A 23,884-nucleotide genomic window follows, 5' to 3' on the forward strand; every position below is an offset into this window, starting at 1 on the left:
TTTACTTAAGGAAAGTGACAAAAGAATTGGCAGCAAAATATGCTTGGGTACCAAATTGAAAAGTGGCAATTTTTGGGATAATATATATTATATATAATTAATGGGACTATCAATTTAATTTTGCATCTAGTAAACAACGAGACAACATTCATAATTGGTCATACTGCCAGGCATCTCCATCCATATTAGTACATCATAATGCATTATCCAATTACATTTTTGTATCAATAATTTGGACCTTCAAAAGTAACTAGTACATAACTTTGTTAGATAAAGTATGTGAGTATAAAGTTGCTGCCAAGATGTCGAACAATAAAGTATAAAGTAGCATAAAATGGAAATACTGAAGTCAGAATCAAAATCTGTTTTATCACCAAGTAGGTTTACACATAATGATAAAGTTGCTTTGGTATAATGTGTGCTGTCTTAAAGGCATTTTATAATGTTATAATTTGTTTGCAGTTCATAAAGTCACCACTAGGAGTGCTAATGGTCATGTTATCTTTAAGTTCGCCGTTCTTAGCGTCACTTCCGGTTTACGGCATCGCCACTTCCGGTTTAACGTTAGAGAAACAGCATGGCCAGAGAGTGTATTTCTCCAAATATAATCTGCTTCCATCCACAAACATCCTAGAAGCAATGCTGTAAGTTCGTCTATTTGACCTATTTCACATGAAAGGTCATTTATTAGGAAGAATATTGTTACAAAGATCATTGATTAGTTATGATTTATTTACAACTATGTTAAACACTGTAAAGAATGCAGGAAAGCAATTTAAGTTTGTATTTACATTAAGAACAATGTATTGTGTTTATTTACAGTTTTCACCGCCATGTCTATGAAGAATTGTGACAGTAAACGGTCAAACTTACTACGACTCTGTCTTCATTGGCTGCGGTTTAACTCAGTGTTTACACCAGAGTTTCAACACACTGCATGAGAACACTACAGTGAAAAAGCAGCATTGGATGTCTCCGAAGTGGTCACAATGGCAACAAGTCATCTGCATCTAGTGCTCGGAGCAGCATTAATAGTTCATCTTCATCCTCGAGTGTAGCTCGCGCCCGAGCTAAAGCGGAAGCCGCTAAGGTAAGAGCCTTGTATGCTAGCGAAGAGGCTAAACTGAAAATGGAAAAGGCTCAAAATCAGCTGGAAACAGTAAGAATAGACACAAAGTTGGAAGTGTTAACGTTACAGCGGGAAGCTGATGCAGCCGTGGCGGAGGCACAAGTATTGGAAAATGCTGAAGTCATGCAAATTGAAGGTGAGAAATGCAAATCGGAATCTGAAAAGGTTAAACCTGATCGCACAGGTGAATATGTTCAATCACAAATCGACCTCCAGATTCTTCATCCTCCCTCACGACGCTCGTCAGTTTTGCCCGTTGCTTTCCCCTTACGTGCTGAGTCCCACAAAAGCTTCATAATGTGGATTCCACCCGAAAAGAACATTTCACAACAGATCGACGGTCAGCTAAAGCCTGTAAAGAGTGACAATATTCATTTACCTGCCCCAGACGAACCTGAATGGACTAAGGTAGAGACAAAGTCTGAAGCCAGCAGACCAAACCCCACCATGAACATACATGCTCAGTCATATACTCCACAACATATTCCTCGACCTAGCTCACCAGCTACGATGGAGCCTTTGGCACAGTATTTGGCACGACGAGACCTTGTCAGTTCAGGACTGTACCAATTTGACGATAAGCCTGAGAATGCATGGTACTCCTCATTCACCAGTGCAGTCAGGGAAGTTCACCTCACAGAAACTCAAGAATTGGACCTCATGACAAAATGGCTGGGAAAGGAATCTGGTGAGCAGATACAACGCATTCGTTCAGTGCATGTGAGTAACCCCAGTCTGGCTTTACACAGAGCATGGCAGCGACTTCATGAGTGCTATGCTGCTCCTGAAATCATCGAAGAGTCCCTGTTTCAGCGGTTAGACAGCTTTCCTAAGATTACAGCCAAGGAACACACCAAATTACGGGAACTTGGAGACTTGCTTATGGAGATCCAAGGCGCTAAAGAAGATGGTTATTTATCTGGGCTGTCGTATCTGGGACACTTCACGTGGAATTGGGCCTATCGTAGACAAGCTACCTTATAGGCTCCAAGATAACTGGGTTTCCACTGGGTATCGGTTCAAAGAAGAGAACCACGGTCGCTTCCCTCCCTTCAAGTTTTTTTGCAGGTTTGTGTGCAATGAGTCGAAGAAGAGAAACGATCCCAGCTTCAGGCATCAGGGAAACACTGCAACACCCACAAAACCAGATAAAGTCTTTGTGAATAATTTTAACACCAACAAACCCATCTCAGTGCACAAAATGTAGGTTTCTGCACCCAACGAGGATCCTAGCAAGAACTGCCCATTACATAATCAACCTCATCCGCTAAGAAAATGTAGAACATTCCGAAACAAACTCCTCGACGACAGGAAAGCGTTTCTCAAAGAGAAAGGAATATGTTTCAAATGCTGTTCTTCATTCTCCCACCTAGCAAAAGACTGCAAGACTTCTGTAAAGTGTTCTGAGTGTGACAGCACATATCATGATGCAGCCATGCATCCTGGTCCAGCACCTCAAAGCTTCAAGGCTCCTTCAACATCACAAGAGAACGGGGGGGAGGGAGAAGATTCTAACCAGGACGTTGTTAGAACTAGCTGCACAGAAGTTTGTGGACTAGGTCAGTGGAGCCGCTCATGCTCGAAAATCTGCCTCGCAAAGATATACCCCAAGGGTTCTAAGGACATTGCCAAACTGTTAAGCCCTGAGAGACCCCGGTTCCGGGGGCCTCCTGCAATATCTTGCAGAAAACAGTGTCTGAGGGCATGTTCGTTTAATAAACTATGAATGTTTTATATCCATGTAACGGAAAGAAACTCATCTAACTGATCATTTTAATATTTTATTCAACAAAAAAACCCACAATGCTAACGCTGAGCCTCTGAATTAGCAACGAGCGAAAAATGCTAACAGATGACTGCACCGAAATTCACTCACAAAACCTTATTACTTATCTTTGCTGCACATCTCAACCCATCGTTTCACATCGTGAGGGGACACAGAATCGATGGGTACCCTCATTGTCACTCAGTCATACGAACTCTAATAACAAGAACACACGTCAAAACAAATGGAGCTAGTTAGCCAAAAACGGCAAAATGGCTCACCTGTGTGGTAGTCTGGTCAAAAGTGGTCTTCAATGGCATTACAACGATGCTGAAGTTAATCCATAGGTTAATCCAATATGTCTGTGTCACTTTGAATGATTTCTGATAATCCAATGTGTCTGTGTCACTTTGAATGATTTCTGATAATCCATGAGCAATAAATCAGCTTTTCAGTTTTGAGAAGTCAGACCTACAGACAGTCAGCTTTGCTCTGGAGCAAAACTGCTTGCGCGAAGACGCCATTTTTTAAAATTATTAACATGAGTGTGTGCGGGACGAATCCCCTTCGATTCCATTGGCTCTGACGGTCAGAAAGAGATGTCACATGTCAAAATCCAGCAAGGGGGGCCAGAGATAAGGAAAATCCACCCAAATGGCCCCAGAAGAGGTTTTTTTTGCTAAATCAGTCTAAAAAGGTCACATAACTTGTTTTGCATCAATCTTGATACAGGGTACTTATTATATGTTGTACTTTGGATTCCTAAAGCTTTTAGTCTACTAACCCATCATCCAAGGTTAGTTTTCACCAGTGGTGTAGTGGGGATTTTTTTACTGGGGGGACGCTATTTTAATTAGGTCATCCCAAACAATGCCACACAAGTGCGCACGCGCACAGTGCACTCCCAAAACGGGCAGACAGGTCCACAGAAACTACCGGTATGCTTAGTCCTACTTTAGTTACTGTACTGCAAAAAGCAGACGGCGGTGCGCTCAACACACACACAGACTCAAAACCATGGACACACTGGCACATAAGTTACATAAACAATGTATAGGCCTAAATTGCATAAATGCTTGAGCTACAGTATTGCAACTACGCAGACAGCGCTGCTTCTCTCTCTCTTTCTCTCTCTCCACTTTCAAAATCTATTTAAAACTCATAACAAACAAACACAATTCCCAAAGTTGTCCTGAAATTAACTTATTAAATAAACGAAACGAAAAATATAGCCTACTTATGCAAACAATACTGAATCTGGACTTGAAATTATTCTGATGAGGCCTAGCCTACATTGCAAATAAGCAGACAGCGCTGCCACACACACACACACACACACACACACACACACACACACACACACACACACACACACACACACACACACACACACACACACACACACACACACACACACACACACACACACACACACACACACCTTGCGTTTTGAAGACTGATAAATCCGAAATGGATGAACAAACTTTGCAGCCCAGTTTCCCAGCTTTGCAGTGTATCCACGGGTATGCCTCTTGTTTCCTCCGCTACATCTCCTCCGTCCATGCATCTGGGAAAGGTGAGCTTGAGCTAGCTAGGGGAACGTTGATGGCATAGCTAACGTTGACGTTAGTGATGGCATTATCCACATCTTTAGGCGGCTCTTCTGATGATGTACTAGTAGCAGCTTCACTTGTAGCTTCGGTGCTGCTAGCCTCTTTCTTTTTGTGAATGATATTCTTTTTAGAAAAGAAGTCAAGTATAGAATGTTTGCCTGCTATTGTAGAGCTTTCTCGTTAGCGTTCTTGAGGGAAAGAGCTGCCGCCAAATCACTGACACACCCCCAGCTCGCCGCGGGGTCACAAGCGTGATGACGAATCATCATTTTTTAAGGAAATCGTTTTTATTTTTTATTATAATTACTGTGAAATGTATTATGTTTTTGTCATTATTATAACAAATACACACTTGCAACTGATAACACTGGCAATGATTTTATATTTATTACACAATTTAAAAAAAGATCATGCTCCAAATAAGTGGGGGTACGCGGCGTACCCCCGCGTCCAGCGCCCACTACACCACTGGTTTTCACTATAAGTACAACATATTTTTTGGACGGACACTATAATTTACAGTTTTTTACCATGTTCAATCTGAATTTTCTTTAAAATAAAAAACATCTATATTGATTCTGACTTTTCTACATCCAACTCACAGGTTTATCATTACTTTGAGAAAAAAGATTATTAATTTAACCCTTTTAGAAGGGAAGATATGGTCATTTGTTCTGGGAATGTCATTTTCGAGCCTGAGACCTGAAAAACAGGCTCAGGGCTTAACAGGTTAAAGCCTATGTAATTCTGGACGACCAGAGTAATCGCTCATTAGCTACCCCTGAGTTCTTCAAACTATTCAACGTAGAGAGCAAACCATCCTCATACTGTCTCAGAACTTGCATAGTTGAAACCAGGGGCGTTGCCTGGACCTGGAAACATTCGGGGCTTAGCCCACCACGCTACAGTCGAATTTTCTACTGCAAGACTCCCCACACGCACATACACAATTGCGCCATCTGGTGTCACAAACGTGTGTCTGCATTAGCTTTTTTACGGCAATGGATTGTGGGAGATTCTCATAGCACGTGTGGATTTCTTGAGGGTAAGGTGCCTGTATTATCTCGGTGGACAAAATGTATGTTTTTATTTTATAAGGACAATAACGTACTGTTGTGTTTGTTTAGTTTAATGTTAATTGTTTAATGCTCACAGTCACAGCAACATGTTTTTGTGTGATTGGTTTTATATGATTTATCAACGTGATCATCAATAGCTAATCTGAGCACCAGACCCCAGCTCACGTGTCGTTTTATGCTGTCCATTGAAATGCAGGAAAGTAATCACCAGCTCTGAGTGATCTGTTGCCAAGGGGACACTACACCGGAGTTACATAAGCAGAGATAAAGTGCTATTTTGAGGGAAGAATTTTTTTAAATGTTGAAGTTAAAAGCATCAATCTTGTGCACTTTGAGAGCAACATTAAGAGATATGGATACATCTCTCAACACCCATATGTCAACAAAAATCAAAGAATCAGAATCAGAAACGGGTTTATTATTTAAAAACACTTTATTTTCCAATTAAATCATAAACTATGTCAAATTATTAGAAGTTGTTAGTAATCAGATTAAACAGAAAAAAGGGATGGAAGGAGGAAATAATAATCCCTCATCACTTGCTGTTTGCGGTTGAAATGATCTCTTTTGCTGGCCAAACATGCTGGATGGAAAGCAGTGATGTCTCACTTGCCTTGGCCCTGTATCTGCAGTCCCTAAATCAGTCATGTTACCCATTGACTCTTGTCTGTTCTGGTGTTCCTGTTTATTGTTGTCTCCATTGTCGTTCTTGTCTGTTGTTTCTCCTTCTTGTGTGTCCCTTTCTCCTGTTCCCCTTTCTTCATCCTCTACTCTGTTTGGCTCATCTGTGATGACTGTGTAGGTAAACACAAACAAGTATGTAAGTCAATCAGTTTCCAGCTCTGTCAAATAAATGAATTTCAAGATACACAAATTTGTCTTCATTAAAATGAGTGTCACCACACTGTCACAAAATGTAATACTAACCAATTGAAAATAGTTAAATGTACATCTCTTGTAGATATCACTGTTAGAGTAGTTATCTGCCAATAGGACATAATCATTCCTATACAAATGCAGTTTGAGTAATTCACTTAATATATTCACTTCATACTTTAATATAGTCATTTTCACTTAATACTCTAATATAGTCATCTTTCTGCATTAAAAACTAAGGAAAGCTGTACAATTTGACATGATAATGAGGAAAAAAGGCCTCTGACAATGCAGATCATTTTGTGATCATATCAATTTTAAGATGGGGGTCAAGGCTTAATATTTGGGAGCATAGTGTCCCTTGCCCCCTTTCAGGAGCCCCACTGGATTAGCTTTGATCTGAAAGCTTGTTAGCTGGCTGTCCATCTCATAATGTACACATAGAAACTAGCTGTCAATAGGAATATCAATCAGAAGAATTATAATTTCATGCAAAAATCTGTCACAAAAAGAGGTTGCACATTTAAATTCAGGTGTTGTTATGGTAACGTCAGTGGCCAAACAGCCACATTTACTGCTGCAAATACGTTCAAACATGCTGTTGACACGTAAAGCAGTGGCAACTATGCCACCATTTCAGCTGACTTTTCCTCAGAAATACCGTCACATAACATCCATATATTTCAGTGCTAGGTTGATGCTTAGCTAAGCTAACTATGAAACACTTTAACTGACAGGACTCAGGATCAACTGTGTAATGTAAGGTAGCTTCTAGCTTCATGTCGAACACTGACAGTAAGTCAACATTTCCCAGAGAGCTTTCTTTGAAATCACCAGGTAACGCTAAAAAACACAACATTTAGATTTTATGACAAAGTGTTTATTTAATATATCTGGCTAGCTATAGCTACTTGCTAACGGTTTAGCTTACCCCCGCGATTCAAAGTAACGTCAACGTAGCTATAATTTATGCTTTGCTTACATGTTGACATAACTTGTAAGTTTACTGACATTTACATACCTTGTTCACCTGGCTCAGGTGGTGGCTCTGGGGTTGTTGTGTGAGCCACCACTTGAGAATTGCCGTATTTTTTATTTAAAAAATGTCTAATGTCCATCTTCAGAAACTCCGCGTCCGCGGCTGAAAGTTTAAACACTGTCACAGAGGAGAGGTCAGCCAATAAAACACGTTTATTTCCATGCAACTCTTGGATTGGTCTGGTGGTTGCCTCTGTTGCATTCACTGAACACGGGAAATTACAATTCTGCCATCCTCTAGGTGAAGTACGGTTAATGTATTATATTATTGAGGGAGAATTTGTCCGGGGCTAAAGAAAAAACATCCGGGGCTAAAGCCCCGGATGCCTACCCCAGGCGACGCCCATGGTTGAAACATCTGGCAAGAAGGCAGAAGGATTTCAGATCGAGTCTCTGGATGGAAAAGTCCTCATCTCTCTTCCACCAATCATTGAATGTCACGAGATCCCAAATAATCGGTCTGAGATTCCCACACCCAGTGCCGTTCTTCACCAGCCTCATCTTCATCATATTGCCAATCACATCCCAGAACTGGACCAAGAAGCCGAAATACTTCTGCTCCTTGGAAGAGACGTCCTTCAGGCACACAAGGTCAGGCAGCAGGTCAACGGACCACACAACGCCCCCTTTGCCCAACGACTGGACCTGGGCTGGGTAGTGATAGGAGAGGTGTGCCTGGGTAATGTGCATAAGCCCATAGTCAACGTGTTTAAAACCAACGTGTTGGACAGTGGTCGCCATTCAATGTTCGATCCATGCACAAGCTTTATGCATGTTAAAGAGACAGCAAAGCTTCAGCAGACCTGGCAAGGTTACTGAGAAAATGCTGGGACAGATAGTGTTCAATCAAACTGAACATGACAACAGACCAGCTCCGTCAGTGGAAAATGTCACCTTCTTAAAGATAATGGACAAGAGTGTCTACAGAGACGACGCCAACAGTTGGGTCGCTCCACTACCATTTAGAGAACCACGCAGGCCTTTGCCGAACAACAAAGTGCAGGCAGTGAACAGGTTCACTTCCCTGCAACCAACCTTAAAAAGGAAACCTGAGACGCAGGAGCAGTATGTGGCGTTCATGAAAAAGATCTTTGCCAACGGACATGCTGAGTTAGCACCGCCATTGAGAGAAGATGAGGAGTGCTGGTATCCCCCAACCTTTGGGGTGTATCATCCAAAAAAGCCAAACATTATCAGGGTGGTCTTTGACTCCAGCGCCAAGTACTCTGGTGTCTCCCTCAACGACGTTCTCCTCACGGATACAGACAACCCCTTCATACTTTCACCATCAATGCTCCTAACACAGAAGACAGGAGTTCTGCCTCCACCAGGAGACTTCTCTGACAAAGACTTGTACACAAAGCAATGGAGACAAGTTCAAACTCTAGCCAACCAGTTCTGGAACCGCTGGAGGAGAGAATATCTACCTTCTTTGCAGCATCGACAGAAGTGGACAGTGCAATGCAGAAACCTTCAAGTTGGAGATCTAGTTCTGCTCAGAGACAAGCAGGTGACCCGCAACTGCTGGCCTATGGCCAGGATCATATCCACATTTCCTGGAAAGGATGGAAATGTAAGAAAAGTTGAAGTGAAGACGACGGACCAAGGCACAATTAAGACAGTTCTCAGACCAATTGCAGAAGTTGTTCTGCTTCTACCAGAAGACTGATTCTAAGTTTAGTGACCTCACAGAGGTCAGACGGGGAGTGTGCTGTCTTAAAGGCATGTTATGTTATAATTTGTTTGCAGTTCATAAAGTCACCACTAGGAGTGCTAATGGTCATGTTATCTTTAAGTTCGCCGTTCTTAGCGTCACTTCCGGTTTACGGCATCGCCACTTCCGGTTTAACATTAGAGAAACGGCATGGCCAGAGAGTGTATTTCTCCAAATATAATCTGCTTCCATCCACAAGAAACATCCTAGAGGCAATGCTGTAAGTTCGTCTATTTGACCTATTTCATGTGAAAGGTCATTTATTAGGAAGAATATTGTTACAAAGATCATTGATTAGTTATGATTTATTTACAACTATGTTAAACACTGTAAAGAATGCAGGAAAGCAATTTAAGTTTGTATTTACATTAAGAACAATGTATTGTGTTTATTTACAGTTTTCACTGCCATGTCTATGAAGAATTGTGACAGTAAACGGTCAAACTTACTACGACTCTGTCTTCATTGGCTGCGGTTTAACTCAGTGTTTACACCAGAGTTTCAACACACTGCATGAGAACACTACTATATGCAGTGCATACAAAGAAACAGAGAGAAGAATACGAAGCAAAATAAAATAGGACTGTTATGACAGCTAATTAAAAGAATATAAATATATATTTAAAGTGGAGAGCTGTGCTGATTTAAAAACATGTACCTCAAAAATATACCAAAGTATGGAACTTGAGTATATATAGATTAGATTTACTTTACTGATTTTCTTTGTAAATATTTTTACATTAAACAAGGCATTGCACACAATTTGAAAACGAAATAAAGTAGAAAATAAACAAATATAATCACCAGTTAAAGGTGGGGGAGGTAATTTTGGAGAAACCAGGTCGAGTGCGCTAGAATTTGAAAATACACAGCCGGAAAAAATCTGCCACTTCCTTACAGAGCCCCTCCTCCAACACACACGTGGGCGCACATGACCAATGAGGGCACGAGATAAGTTTGTGCACAGCTGGAAGGCTGACAGGCAGGTAGACCATCCAGTTATTTTAGCCGGGCCGACTAAAATGATTGGTCGTGCTTTTTACAGCGCCACGGCTTCCAGAGATTACATTTTTTTTAATGGATTTTTTGTCAAAGCACTTAAGATATTCATTGCTATCGGGATGTTAAGAGCATTCCATGGAATATCACAAAAAGTGTATCTCGAGCCGGTTTCTCAAACTTAACTACCCCACCTTTAATATATACATCTCAAAATTGAAAAATACAACTAGACTGAATAGTAAAATACTAACCTATTGACTGTGATAGATGTATATCTGTGGAGCATCTTCCGAATACAAAATGTACATTTCCATGTGAATGTAACACTCAGGTATAGCACCATCACTGCATTATAGCAGAATAAAGAGGTGCTCTCAGGTCATCTCTGCAGCTGACTGACCTACTGTAACTGAGCGATGGCATCAGGTCGGCTGTCTTCACGCTCGTCATCGCTCATCCTTTTCAACAACACACTGATTAATCCTCTACTTGTCACACTCTAAGTGTTCTGAGCAATTTTCATGAAGAGCTTTCTCCTTAATCTATTCTTCTCTAATCTCATTCCTCTCCACAAGCTTTTCTTCCTGTTTCCTCATTCAGATTCTTGCTCTCTGCCTCTTAATGTGGAAGTGTGAGGTGATGAATAAAAAAAAGGATCTGATTAATAGTGTTGGCAGCCGTGGCAGATGTGGATGAGTCCCCTCAAATAACACATTGCACTTTTATGTGTGTTGCTTGGCAGAGTCAAGTTCCCTTATTTATTTTAAAGGGATAGTCTGACATTTTGGGAAAGTTGCTTATTTGCTATTTATCAGGAGTTTGGTGATAATATGAATGTCAATTTAATCTCTGTTTGTTCAGTAGAGAGATGCAGGATGGATAACGGCTGACCTTCATTCATTCAAAGTTATAAGAATAATAATCTTTGCAACATTTGATCCAATGTTAATATAATAAATGTTGATTAGAGCAGTTTATTGCACACTATTGTTTTGATTGTCTTTTTATGACTCCTTTTTACGCGTCTGACATTGCCTTGTGGATTATAAACATTGTTATTTTAATAAACATTTCTGTTTATCTAACAGGTATTCATATCTTTAGTAAACAACCATGGGAGTCAGTGCTTTATCTCCATGATTTTATGGAGGATTTACAATTTTTGAACCTTCCAGTGTGTGTGCTAAGAATTTCCTGGTGCTAGATATTTACACATGAAGATGAAAGTGAAATATATTTTGATATCCGAGTCTGTGAAGCACATCCAAAAAGCTAAATATTTTGGAGGCCCAGACCATCAGCTTTAGACTGACAGCTGATGGCCTGAACCAGATACACTTAATGAAGATTCATCCACCGTATCGCATCTGGTGTGAAATATCGTGCTGGTAGCCAGCGAAGGGGTGTTGTGTCCCAGTTTATTTTGTAAATCTCATGCCAGCTTTTTGACACTCTTTTCACATTTTCCATGTGTTTGTCTGTCACCACAGATTCTGGATGTGCGAAACGTCATGGTGGTCGTGTCTCGATGGTACGGAGGTATTTTATTGGGTCCTGACCGTTTCAAACACATCAACAACTGTGCCAGAAATATCCTGGTGGAGGAAGGTTACACTGCCTCCACGGTGAGACACTCTTACATATCTCTCTGTCATCTTCCACTGACATGTCATCGGTCAAATTTGACTTTTCTGTCAGATTCCCTAATGCGGGTAAACATTTGATATCTTGTATTTTAATTGACTGTTACCCAGATATTTATCCAATTATCTCAAAACAAATAGATTTTTTGTCTTTCTTGACAACCAAAGCAGATTCTGAAAGTCAAAAAAGGACAGACTGTCAGATAGTTAACCGTTACAGGTTACATTTTAACATGCATTAAAATCATATAGCGTGTGTGTAGGGCTTGCTTTGTGTGTCCACACAGTTCTCCTCAGGTGCTGTCACATTATATATTGGTCCATTTGAAGTGTCTGGTTGCCACATGTTCTGGAGATCAAACAGTCCCTCCTGGCTCTCAGCGGCCTGAAGTTAGGTCCAGTCTGCTTTGAAGTCGTCTTTGTGTTCTGAAAAGTTATTCCATTGATAACATGATTGACATTTGAGCTGCTGCATGCAAACCTACAAATTCTACTTCAAAACCCCATCAATTCAGAAAAAATCAGAACTTGATTTCTCTCCTAACAACAAAGGTTCTTCTGTTAACATCAAGCCAGGACTATATGACGGCTAATTATAGGTCACTGCCTGTGGGTGGGAAAAGCTCCTTTGAATAGAATGGAAAAAAAACATTCAGTTTAACATTTATTATGAACCAAACTATTTTTTCTGTGATAAGTGAAAGCGTGAATTTCTTAGTGCCCTTACAAATTATCCTGAGTGAATTAACGTGTTTAAAAAAGCCAGTGATATGATTTGTAAAGGTTGAGCTGGGATCAAATGTTATACTGAGCGTGTTTTGATTCATTCAGAAAACAGCGCAGCCTGAAAGATAATGTTGAACATTGTTCTTGAAATGTTCATGCCGATAGAGCCCCTTTGAATTTGAACTTGAATACAATTGTCAAGAGTCATGGCAAGAGGAAGCATGGATAGGAATACAAAATAGGAGCCATAAATGACCCCTGAGGTACACCGATTATCTACGAATAGATGTTGTTGATGAAAATCCAGAATATTCTAATGTCCAAGTAAGAGGCTAAACAGGTTTTGAGGTAAAGTGTAAATTGGAAAACAGGACAATAATTCTGGGGAAAGAGATGGATTTAGGAGGAAAATAGACTGAACACAACAAGAGCTGAACAGGTTACACCTCAGCAACTAACAAGATAAAAAGTAGCTGACACTTGTATCATTACACCCATTAAAACAATAACATGTCTACTTCCTGTTGGCTAAAACTGACGGGAAACTCCAACCTTCACATGGGAAGGAACATTATTTAAATTGTAATTAGGACAACAAGTTGTCAGTGACTGGTTTACAGCTCTATTGCAAACTCCATATTAAATATAATGGGGCATGCATATTAAAATGTTCCACTTAGCTGCATGAAAGGAAATTATCATTTTTGCTGACTTTTTGTCCAGACATGCTGTTAAAGTGCAAAAAGGTCTACAAGTTGGCAGCCTGAATTGTTAGAGCAATCATTAGTGGGAGGATGTTTTATAAGCGTACTGGAAATTGCAATGTTTGGTGTGATGCAATTATTTGAATATATTAAAGCAGTAGGGTGCATGCCAATCAGTACATTGTAATTTGCACATTTAAGTAAGGAAGGGAATCGCAGCAGGCGTTCAGGTAAAGTCTGCGTCACAAATTGAGTCATGAGCTTTAAATCAGCTCAAATACTAAACATAAAAGCTTTGGCGCCATTAAGTGCGGTGCTAATGTAAGATAATTATCAGTCTGTTCAATTTCTTAAATCTTTCCTCGTGTTTCACAGGATGAGGCCACCAAATCTGGAGCGAAGATCAAAAGGCCAAAAAGCAAGAAGATGAAATGAATGTGGGACAAGACTAAAAAGACTTTTATTCAAACACATTTCATCTTTTTGAGAAGGTTGTTTTAAGGTTGTTTAAATTGTGTCTTAATGGAGTCAAACAGGGATTTATTGCAATTGCAAATAATGTATTCAACATGACGAGTATTGCAATATATTTAAGCAACGTTTAATTATTTTAGCTGATTGCCTCAACTCTGGACCTTACTGTATATGACAGCATTTTGACTGAGAAGCATTGAAATGAGATGTTTTCATTAAAACAATCAAACCATGAGTCTCGTGCAGAAAACATTACTTTGACATCTTCATAGAGAGTTCACCCATCAGGATTAGATTCACCTGTTTAGAAAAATGGTAATGCTCCATTCTGTCTTGATGTCAAAGTGTGAATAACATGTTCTTGTATATTTAATTCAGCCAATCGGCTTGTAAATTAAATTCATACACAATTCATTCAGCGTTTCCAAGAATATGATCACACGGCTCAACAAAATGAAGTTCACTGAGTGTCATCGACAAAAACACTCTCACGCTTGCACATAATCCACATGACCGTTTTCCTCAATGCATATGAAATCCACTTGCCATCCTTGAAGCCTGCTAAATATTCCACTTTTCACATTTCTCCTGTAGCGTTTACCCCATATTGACTCCTGTGGGACTTTGCCTCACCTCTTCGTTTTGGGTTTCACTTGATGCCTGGAGAAACACAGTCTGCATATGAAGCACTCTGGGGTTGGTTTTAGGCAGCAGAGAACTGCTTTCTAAAAATATACAGGGCTCATCATCGCCCTTGGCATTTCAGTTTTCCCCACCACAATCCTACTATTGTGACATAAAAAAAACATTTGGTTATCTTGAGGGAATAAAACTGATATCAGGATCCAATGATGACATTTAATTTAAATGAGAATATAAATGACACTCAAGAGAGTTTCATGAAATTTCCTCCATGTCTGTGTACAAAGCTGCCTGCTCATTTCAACCATTGGGTATAATTAGAGCTAATTCACTTAAAAAACGTGTTTCCTCCCTGACAAGCTGTCATCATGTTGAACACATCATCTCAGCCCCTAATTGTATTTTTAGAGGCTTGTGAAAAGATGCACGAACATAAATTCATATTCAGAGTTGAGGAGAATATTCAGCCCACTTCAATCATAAATGTTATCCAGATGGTGAGCTGTGGTGGGTCCAATTTTACAGCGAAGACCAATAATATAAATATCAATTCATAGCATGCAAGTATTCATCCCCAAATATGTATTATTGTTATTAATATGTTCATATAACAGTGGGGATTTCACCTCTCTTCCGTAATTTATTTAATAATGTTGTATTTATCTATTTAATATTGAACAATTAGGTACTTGAAGCGACCTTGTTGGTTTTATTTTTTAACTAAAACACTCAAAAAAACTGATCATGGAGGTTAAGCTTTTTCAAGAATGTAACTGACTTTCTTTATTGATGCTCTAAAGTCTCTCTTATCAAAATATCCTGTCTGAGTTGCTGGAAGGAGACGATGGTAAATCGTGGTGCTTCCTGTCTTTGTTAAGTGGACATTGACCTCAGAATCTCTGCATGACTGGATGCTTTGTTTAAACACTGATCGGCTGAAGCTCAGGTCATTTCATCTCGGTCTGCTTCAGGCGTCTGGACCACTTCAGCTTTTGACTGCAGACTTTGATCACTTGCTGCGCGGACAAAGAGGCAAAAAGTCAAGTGCGAAGAAATCACTCGAATGATACCGGAAATGTTGTTGCCTACAAAATAAAAGCGCTTTGTTCAATTTACAACTCGAGCATGTGGCGAAACTGAAGTGATTACACTATATTTTGGAGGGTTTTTAATGTGGTGAATAACCAACACACTATTATGGTTTAATGTGGGCTTGCACAGGCTTTTAGAGATGTTAACTGTCGTTAATGTGGCTTTCCTTTAGGATACACTCTGTATGTGGCTTTGAATGTGGATAATGTGTTGAGAAAACTCACTGTAACGTCACTGTAACTTAATACATTGTTACCAAGATAGGATACATATTATAACACTTTTGTACAAGGTTGCTGTAAGACGTTTATTGTGTACGTTTGAGCGGATATAGCACTTGTTTTCTAGTATGGCTAGCTTGACGTGGGTGACTAAAGCAAGTGTGCGCCCCGCGGCACCCGCAGTCGCGCACATCCAGCAGACAGCAGGGTTAAAAACCTGCTGACCAGAGAGAGGAGCAAACACCCAGAGGATCTACAAATATCAATATTAAAAATTAAGATTCAATTTAAACTTGTATCTGTCTTAAACACAGATTTAAATAAGAAGAAAAAATGGAAGATTTGGAAAAAGTATTTATCCACAGGTCTCCAGTCATTTTTGACTCCTGTCTACAGTGGAGCGGAACGTTTGGGCGCGTAATTGGACTTGTGCGTTGTTTCTGTGCTTGAAATGAAACAGGTCTACAATGAGTGTGGGTTTATATTAACTATGAGCGCGCATATTCTGGAGTGCAACTCCAGCGGTAACTTGACTCCAGCGGTGTCCGAGGCTGGGACTGTCCTCCCGGGCTACCTGGCCGTGATCTTATCGGTGCTCATGGTGACTCTGGTTGTCGTTGTGGTGGCTGGGAACGCGCTGGTCATCATGGCTTTTATTGTGGATAAATCCCTGAGAAATCAAAGCAACTACTTCTTTCTGAACCTTGCTATATCTGATTTCCTCGTGGGTGAGTTGGTGCCTCCTCTTCTTCTTTGTGTCTTCTCTGTAATGTCGCTCAAATGGGGCTCTTTCAAGTATCTTGTTCCTCGCTATGAATGCAGAAACACTAAAAGGCTATTTCTGCACGCCCCAGACCCATTGTTATTTCCCTATATAATTACAGTGAGTCATTGTTGAGTGTATGGGACCTTGTCCTTTTTGCTTCATTCATGTGTTACATTACCATTAAATATTGCTCATATTTGTAGCATTCTCGTTTTATTTTTGTAGCATTCACACCCCTCTTATTGTTCTGCTCTTATCTGCTGCATTAGATACATTATACCCTTCACTGAAATCAAACAACCCAATGCAAGCTGCTCTTGTTTCTAAAATGTATAAAACCTCTGTCTGGTAAAATACAGCAAGTAGTAATTGTTGTTGTCACATGTACAGGGTCTCACATCCAGGCGGGTCTGGAGAGGTGTGAATGTTAATAATATTGGTTGTGGGGTTGAATTATCATGCAGTGTGTGTGTGTGGCTGTTTCAGGTGCCTTCTGCATCCCAGTGTACATCCCGTACAACCTGACAGGCCGGTGGATGCTGGGTAAGGGGCTCTGCAAGGTGTGGCTGCTTATGGACTACCTGCTCTGCACCGCCTCAGTCTTCAACATTGTCCTCATTAGTTATGACCGTTTCCTGTCAGTCACACGAGCCGTAAGTACAGGCTGCAGAGGTGCTCATTACACACACACACACACACACACACACACACACACACACACACACACACACACACACACACACACACACACACACACACACACACACACACACACACACACACACACACACACACACACACACACACACACACACACACACACACACACACACACACACACACACACACACACACACACACACACACACACACACACACACACACACACACACACACACACACACACACACACACACACACACACACACACACTACACACACTACCACAGTCAATTCTTAAATGTTACACTCTCTCAGTTTGCTCTGCAGTAAGGAGTCATTGACATTCAAAGCTTTATCCTTTACAAGGGTGTCAGTTTAAACACAGAGCTTGAGCTGTGGCAATTAGGTATGTAAATATCTTGGATTTAAACATTAGCATTCAACTCAGAAGTCCATAAGGACAAATGTGGCTAAAAGGCCACTCAATTTTACACACAAGGAAGAACTACTCAAGTGAGACAATTAAAACAGTTTAATAATATCTTGCTTTTCAACGTTTGAAAATATATGACATACTCTGTGCAATAATGGTTTGGGATTAACAGGAGGTATGGTGTCTGGAAGGATTGTGCAATTTAGAGGCAGTAAGAGTATGTGCTGAGGTAAATCATGGAAGAAGAAGAATCCATGGTTTTTGGAGCTTGACTCATATTGAGACCAAAATTAGGATATCAGGCCCTCTCCTGTTGTTTAATCTGTCTCTTGTGACTCCAAAAACATGTGAAAGTGAAATACTAAATAGCTGGTGTGCAGCTTTACCAGCACAACCAGATATTGAATCAACACATGATGTTGTATTCTGTTGACCCAGTATTAATGAATAATTATAAAATTATCTTCCCACAAATAAATCTCCCGGACATGTTTTTTCCTAAATATTTCCATGGGGATCGTTTTGATAATGTTGCGCTTATTTTTAATTGACTATATTTGTGGGACACCACATTGAGAGACATTTTGTGGTTGTGTAGTTGCTTACTTAGTATGTATGTTAATAACACCTCTTTGCCTCTGACTGCTTTTTATCTCCTTTTGATTGATGGTCTGATCTCTACAGCTCAGTAGAATTTATTATTTATTTAGTTATTCATTTTCAAAGCAGGATTCCTGTAATGTAAAATGGAAATATGCGAGTCTTGCCTTATTGGAATGATACCGTGGAAAGATCTTTTTCTTTTTTACTACCAAGGAAGCTGGTTTTTAAAGTTGCTTTCAAGCCAAGGTTGCAGCATCATTGTCTCATCGTGATATACCCTGCAGTTTCAACCTCCATTGAACTAATATGTAATTGTCAGAGGCAAAGAAAAAACAAAATAAAGAACCCAATAAAAGAGCGAGATAGAGTTTAGACTGAGAGAAGAAGAAGTTAAATTGGAGCAAGTGTATAGAGAATGAGCAAAGGGTGATGCCAAGGGAAAGTGGATTTTTGTGAGGAACCTGATGTCTCTTTCACACTCTTATGTTGCATCAGTGAATGTGGCTCTCTGCCTGGCATCCCCTTTCTCTATTTGGCTTCAGTGACAGCAGAATGAGAGCCTCACGAGTGGTTATTTACTGCGTCTAAATCTACAAACAGGGCTTCATTTGTACAAGGCACTAAGAGCAGAAGCAAGTGCGTTTTTCATATGGGAACAGCTGTGGAATGTAACAAATAGCGTTATTGTGCAGCTGAGTTCATGTTCCTTGCTGTGAGTCACACTTGTGCCCCTCTTTTGACACAGGTTAAATACAGAGCACAGCGAAACATGACCCGCCAGGCTGTGTTCAAGATGCTGGCGGTATGGGTGTTGGCCTTCCTCCTCTACGGCCCTGCCATCATCTTCTGGGAGTCGATCGTCGGCCAGAGTGTCGTCCCCCCTCACGAATGCCATGCCGAGTTCTATTACACCTGGTACTTCCTGCTCAGCGCTTCAACCTTTGAGTTCTTCACCCCCTTTGTGTCTGTGACTTTCTTCAATCTCAGCATTTACCTGAACATCCATCGCAGGACCAAGAGGGGATGCGCCTGTGTGGAGGACGAGGCCAAGGCGCAGAGGATCACTAAGAAGCACAGAGAAGGAGGAAGCTGGTCTGTGTTTTTTGTGAAGACTCGGAAGGTGTCCTGCAGTGAGCCTACTGCTATCTCTGCAGTTATCGAGGACGACGATGTCCTGTCACCTTCCTCCTGCGGGGAGCCCATTAACAGTCAAATATACCTGCAGAGGGAGAAGTTCTCTCCTAACAGAAAAAACTCCAGGCTCTTTCAGCACACAGCCTCTTGCATGGCACCCAGCCGAAGGACACAGGGATCTCGACTGTCTCGAGACAAAAAGATTGCCAAATCTTTGGCCATTATTGTTTGCATTTTTGCCATTTGCTGGGCTCCTTACACTGTACTAATGATTATTCGTGCCGCCTGTAGCGGTGAATGTGTGGCGCACTACTGGTACGAAATAACATTCTGGCTTCTGTGGCTAAACTCTGCCATCAACCCGTTTCTCTACCCACTGTGCCACAGCAGCTTTCGAAGGGCTTTCTCAAAGATACTGTGTCCCAAAAGACAATCAGTTCAGCCTCAGATTGAGGCTCAGTCTTGTTAGATGAACTCAATTGCACTTCCATGCTTTAGAAATGCTGTAAATGTTGTTGGTCAAACACTGTAAAAATCCATTATACTGTTCTTCCATCCAAAAGAAACCTTTTCTAAATAATATATGTATTTGTCAAAGTCATTTGTTCAAGGATTGTCACAGCAATATGACAATTGAACCCTAACCCCGGAGATAATGAACTGCAGTTTTAATATTCACTGACAAACTCGGACAGAAAGAAGGAATATGGTTTAAGATCTCTCAGCGCACAACTATTTATTTGCTCAATGCTGTGAAAAGATGAATGAAGAAGGGGATGACTGTAATTTAGTCTAAAATATTATACAAGAACTACTGTACAGCACTAGCAAGTTGTTTAATTATGGTCTGGCTGCTAAAATGCACTGTGCATGAAGCAGCTTCAGCCAACATCCAGTTTCTTACAGGGCTGCTGTGACAACAAAAAACTCCTTTTTAGATTTAAGAAAAATAGGATTTTGTGGTCTTTATAAAGTTTCATAATCTCTCTGCACATGAAACCCTTTCACCTAGTTTTAAGTATTTTGCAGAATGTAAGCCTTCCCTCATGCAGCAATAGGATGTCAAAGTTGGAATGACCTGAAAAGAAGAAAATAACCTGTACTTGTTTACTGTGTGAACTTTTATCACGATAATGTTTTATTTCATTTTTACTGAAAAGTGGGCTAAGGGCAGAGGGAAATCAAGTGCCATCATCTGCCAACAATGAATCTGCACTGAATAAATTAAAAAAAGCGTTCTTGTTGATGTTAAAAATGTACAGGACTAAATGAGAACAGCATTAAACCTTTTGTAGAATAATATCTATGCCAAGCTAGATGTTTGTGTGTTCTTAAAGTACAGTATTTATTCAGAGACTTGACTGGTTTATACCACCCTAACTACTTGACTACTTTGTATTTTGGCTATGAATGTGTGTTGCTGTAAGTAGCCAAAGAAAGAATAAAATGAAATCTGCCTGCAGGCTTTCTGACTGTACCTGTTATTGGTCGGCGTAGGAGGAAGTGCAGGGCTCGACATTTTAAATGGCCCGCTGGCCCGGAAGCACTATTTAGACACCCGTACTTTCCACTTGCTTCTGTCGGCTCTGTACATCAATGCCGACCTATGCTGACAAGTAAGTGAAGAGTAGAAAATATAAAGGTATTGGCTATAGGGAAATGTCCCAGCAGTTTAGGATAATGAAGGTTCTAATCTAATCTATTACAGAGCCATTACATTTCTAACTCCTAATGACAGGAAGCCAGAAAGCGCATTATACAAATAATAATACTCATAATAATAGCAGACATTTTTTAACAATGAACACAATATCATTATTTTAATAAACCAAATATGAACAATTGAGGAAAATGAGGAAGAACTGATGATTCAAATGTTGTAGTAATGTAGTTAGTGCATAAATTACTATTGCAAGAAATGTGTTCATTTTCTTCATTATTAGTTGATTAGATCGAAGACGTGAGTTGAAAAAGGATAAACTTTCCTATTGTTTGAATAGACACAGACAGAAGAACAAAAGATTGATGGGAACAAAAGAAAGAACAGGCATTTTAAGATAATGTCTGTACAGTCTATATTTCACATTTTGGGCTGCACGAATAGTAGGGCAGTGAAATTACCTTATTTCACAAACTGTGGGAATACTGTCTTGAAGTGTTTTATGACAAGTGAGATGTTTGTAATTCTTTCTGGGTCCTGTGATAAGACGATGATAAGATAACGCTGAGATGAGCCGGGTCAGGCATGAGTGGGTGGAGAGGAATCTTGTTGTGCTTTGTGTGAATGATAGCTGTTATTTGTGCCGATACACACCGGGCAAATTACTATTAAACAAAGAAAGAAACTCCCTTCAACTATAAAGGAACACTGACGTTGCCTGAAAAATAGAACTTCCCTTGAATGCTCTTGACACTACAGGGAAAATAAGGCGTCTGGTTGTGAAGACTTGTCAGGCTTTTATTATCTGATAACAAGCGCAAGATAAAAGGCGTGACAGTGCTTTGACCCTTTGTTACATTTTTCCAGCACCCATGAACAGAAACAAAATATGTCCGGAAAAAGCCTCCTCTGGGATTTAAAGATAGCCCGGAAATAACAGTATAGCTCTTTGCAGTGGGAATACTTGAGAGTAAAAACAGACCCTTGGAGATCGTTGAACCATGGGAGACACATGCTGTAGCAAATCCTGGAGTTGAGATAACATTCATACCAACTGTATAAAGATGCCTTTTAATTAGACTTCTTCCCTTTGTTATAATGTTTTGAAATTCAAGTAATGTAATACATACTCCTACAATAGCAGTGATGTGAAGCATGCAGCGTGTGTAAATTGTTTAGATGTAGAGTTCATAGGTTCAGAGTTGTGCCATTTTAAAAGCAACACATCCTTCAAAGCATTGAGTGATTTCTTTGACTTCTGTTTGCAACATCTCAGTTAAATCTTGGAACAGCTCCCACCATCATGTTTTCCATCTCTACTCCTTCTGACTGTGGATATAATACACCACATTGAGTGTCTTTTGTTTGAACCTTTCTCTTGAGACTACATACAGAAAAAGAGAGGGCTCTTGAGGATACTAAGATTATCCTCTCTGTTGTTCACTGACCCCATTTTAATAAAAGTCGTTTAAATGCAGCAATTTCTGTGGGTGAGGATGCACATGTTGTGCCTGTGAAAAGGTTTTCCCTAAACAGATCTGAAATGTTTGATTACACATGAGACACGACTGTCATACGTGCTTTTCAAAATCCATGTCAGAATGGAAATAGACTTCAAGGAGTCAAGGAGTGCAAGTGATTCTCCCCCACCCACTCCCCCCTCCAAAACGGGTGACAAAGTCAATTTAGAGGCATTTCTTAAAAGGTCAGCAAGAGATGAGATGAATAGACTGTGGTTTAAGTGACCTGTGCAGAGACGCAGGTGGACTTGCAAATAGAAAACAAATTGCTCAGCGCGACTATTGACATTATTTCAGTGCGCTATGGGAGACCGAAAAAACAATGTTCACAGCCTTTCAAAAAGAAAATTGGAAGCGGTTCACATCCTCCTGGTTTAGGTTTGAATTCCTCTGGGATACAAATACGGTGACAGTATTATGATGTAAATACAGTAAATATCTGGTGAGCACTGAACATAGATGAGGTCCTTGAGGACTGGAGAGTTAATACACAGACCTCTTTCTTCTGTGAGATGAGAGATTCAAATGACAATGTGGGTTTTTAAGATGATAAGCTTCATGCATTCACACATACTTGGAGAACACAAGAAATGCACTCGTGGGCATTTATTAATGGGAATTGGTTTTGAAACAGCGTGTAGCTCTCTTTAACATAATGGTACAATTGAATATTCAGAGTCATCATGATCTGTTTAGGATGTATAACTGAGAGTAATGCTGAGCCTGTAAAGGAAAATAAAAAATATTTATTTTTAGCCAGGAGTTTATTTCCCAATTATTTTGTTCTGCACATTCTACAGAGCCTTCAGAACAAAGAACAACAACATATCCTGGCACCCATTTATGTAATTATCGACTCTTTACAAACAGTGTGGTGCAGTTTCTTCATCCTAAAAAACAAAACTCATTGAGGTTGAAAAATACATCAAACTTCTCTGCCAGAGCTCTCAATCTATAATTAATACAGACGCCTCCTGTATATATACTGTATGTAATTATATCCTTCAAGTCTCTACAAACGTTTATCCCATCGACTTCACATTGCCAAGTGTAATGACCCAAGGAAGCACACTGTTTAGTGTGAAGCTTTTAGGATGAGTGGTTCTCGAGAAAGCTACAAGCAGCAGTCCCGGAGGCCAAGCATTTAACTGAATGTGTTATGCACTAGCCGGAATGCCCTAATCATGCTAATTGCCTTCAGAGAAAATGTCCGCTAAATACTTTTACCATAGGGGTCAATCAATCACAACTTTCCCCATCATTAATTTTACAATTTCTATTTAATGTGTTCATTTCTACAAACCACTTACGAGGTAAAATTGCAGCTCATGACTCAGGGAAAGTGTAAACTAGTGTTTCTCAAACTCGACCTTTGAGCTACATCTTT

At 40.1% G+C, this 23,884-nt stretch overlaps 2 protein-coding genes across 4 annotated transcripts in view; both read left to right on the forward strand.

Annotated features, from left to right (window-relative positions):
- impact (impact RWD domain protein) overlaps positions 1-13,998 on the forward strand; it is a 37,853-nt gene extending 23,855 nt beyond the window's left edge. For 2 of the 3 annotated variants that reach the window (XM_034229853.1, XM_034229854.1), the window contains 2 exons: positions 11,707-11,841; positions 13,665-13,998. In XM_034229853.1, the coding sequence (XP_034085744.1) occupies positions 11,707-11,841; positions 13,665-13,724 (195 nt within the window). In that variant the 3' untranslated portion in view covers positions 13,725-13,998. Of the gene's footprint in view, positions 1-7,746; positions 9,435-11,706; positions 11,842-13,664 lie in introns of those variants that run through there. The other variant, XR_004570360.1, reaches the window with a different exon arrangement.
- Positions 13,999-15,684: 1,686 nt separating this feature from the next.
- Positions 15,685-20,779, forward strand: LOC117555124 (histamine H3 receptor). The gene is made up of 3 exons (XM_034229855.1): positions 15,685-16,446; positions 16,971-17,137; positions 18,929-20,779. The coding sequence occupies exons 1-3, from the start codon at positions 16,170-16,172 to the stop codon at positions 19,784-19,786; spliced, it is 1,302 nt and encodes a 433-aa protein (XP_034085746.1). The 5' UTR covers positions 15,685-16,169; the 3' UTR covers positions 19,787-20,779.
- Positions 20,780-23,884: the final 3,105 nt, after the last annotated feature.

Source organism: Gymnodraco acuticeps, unplaced genomic scaffold (genome assembly GCF_902827175.1).
Source record: "Gymnodraco acuticeps unplaced genomic scaffold, fGymAcu1.1, whole genome shotgun sequence".
Lineage (NCBI taxonomy): Eukaryota > Metazoa > Chordata > Actinopteri > Perciformes > Bathydraconidae > Gymnodraco > Gymnodraco acuticeps.

What these genes read in the sequence shown, in the direction of transcription:
- LOC117555124 (XM_034229855.1), top strand. Translation starts at nt 16,170, where the DNA reads ATGAAACAGGTCTACAATGAGTGTGGGTTTATATTAACTATGAGCGCG. An exon ending in TATATCTGATTTCCTCGTGG is followed by an intron (nt 16,447 to 16,970) that starts GTGAGTTGGTGC and finishes TGGCTGTTTCAG; the next exon opens with GTGCCTTCTGCATCCCAGTG. An exon ending in TCCTGTCAGTCACACGAGCC is followed by an intron (nt 17,138 to 18,928) that starts GTAAGTACAGGC and finishes CTTTTGACACAG; the next exon opens with GTTAAATACAGAGCACAGCG.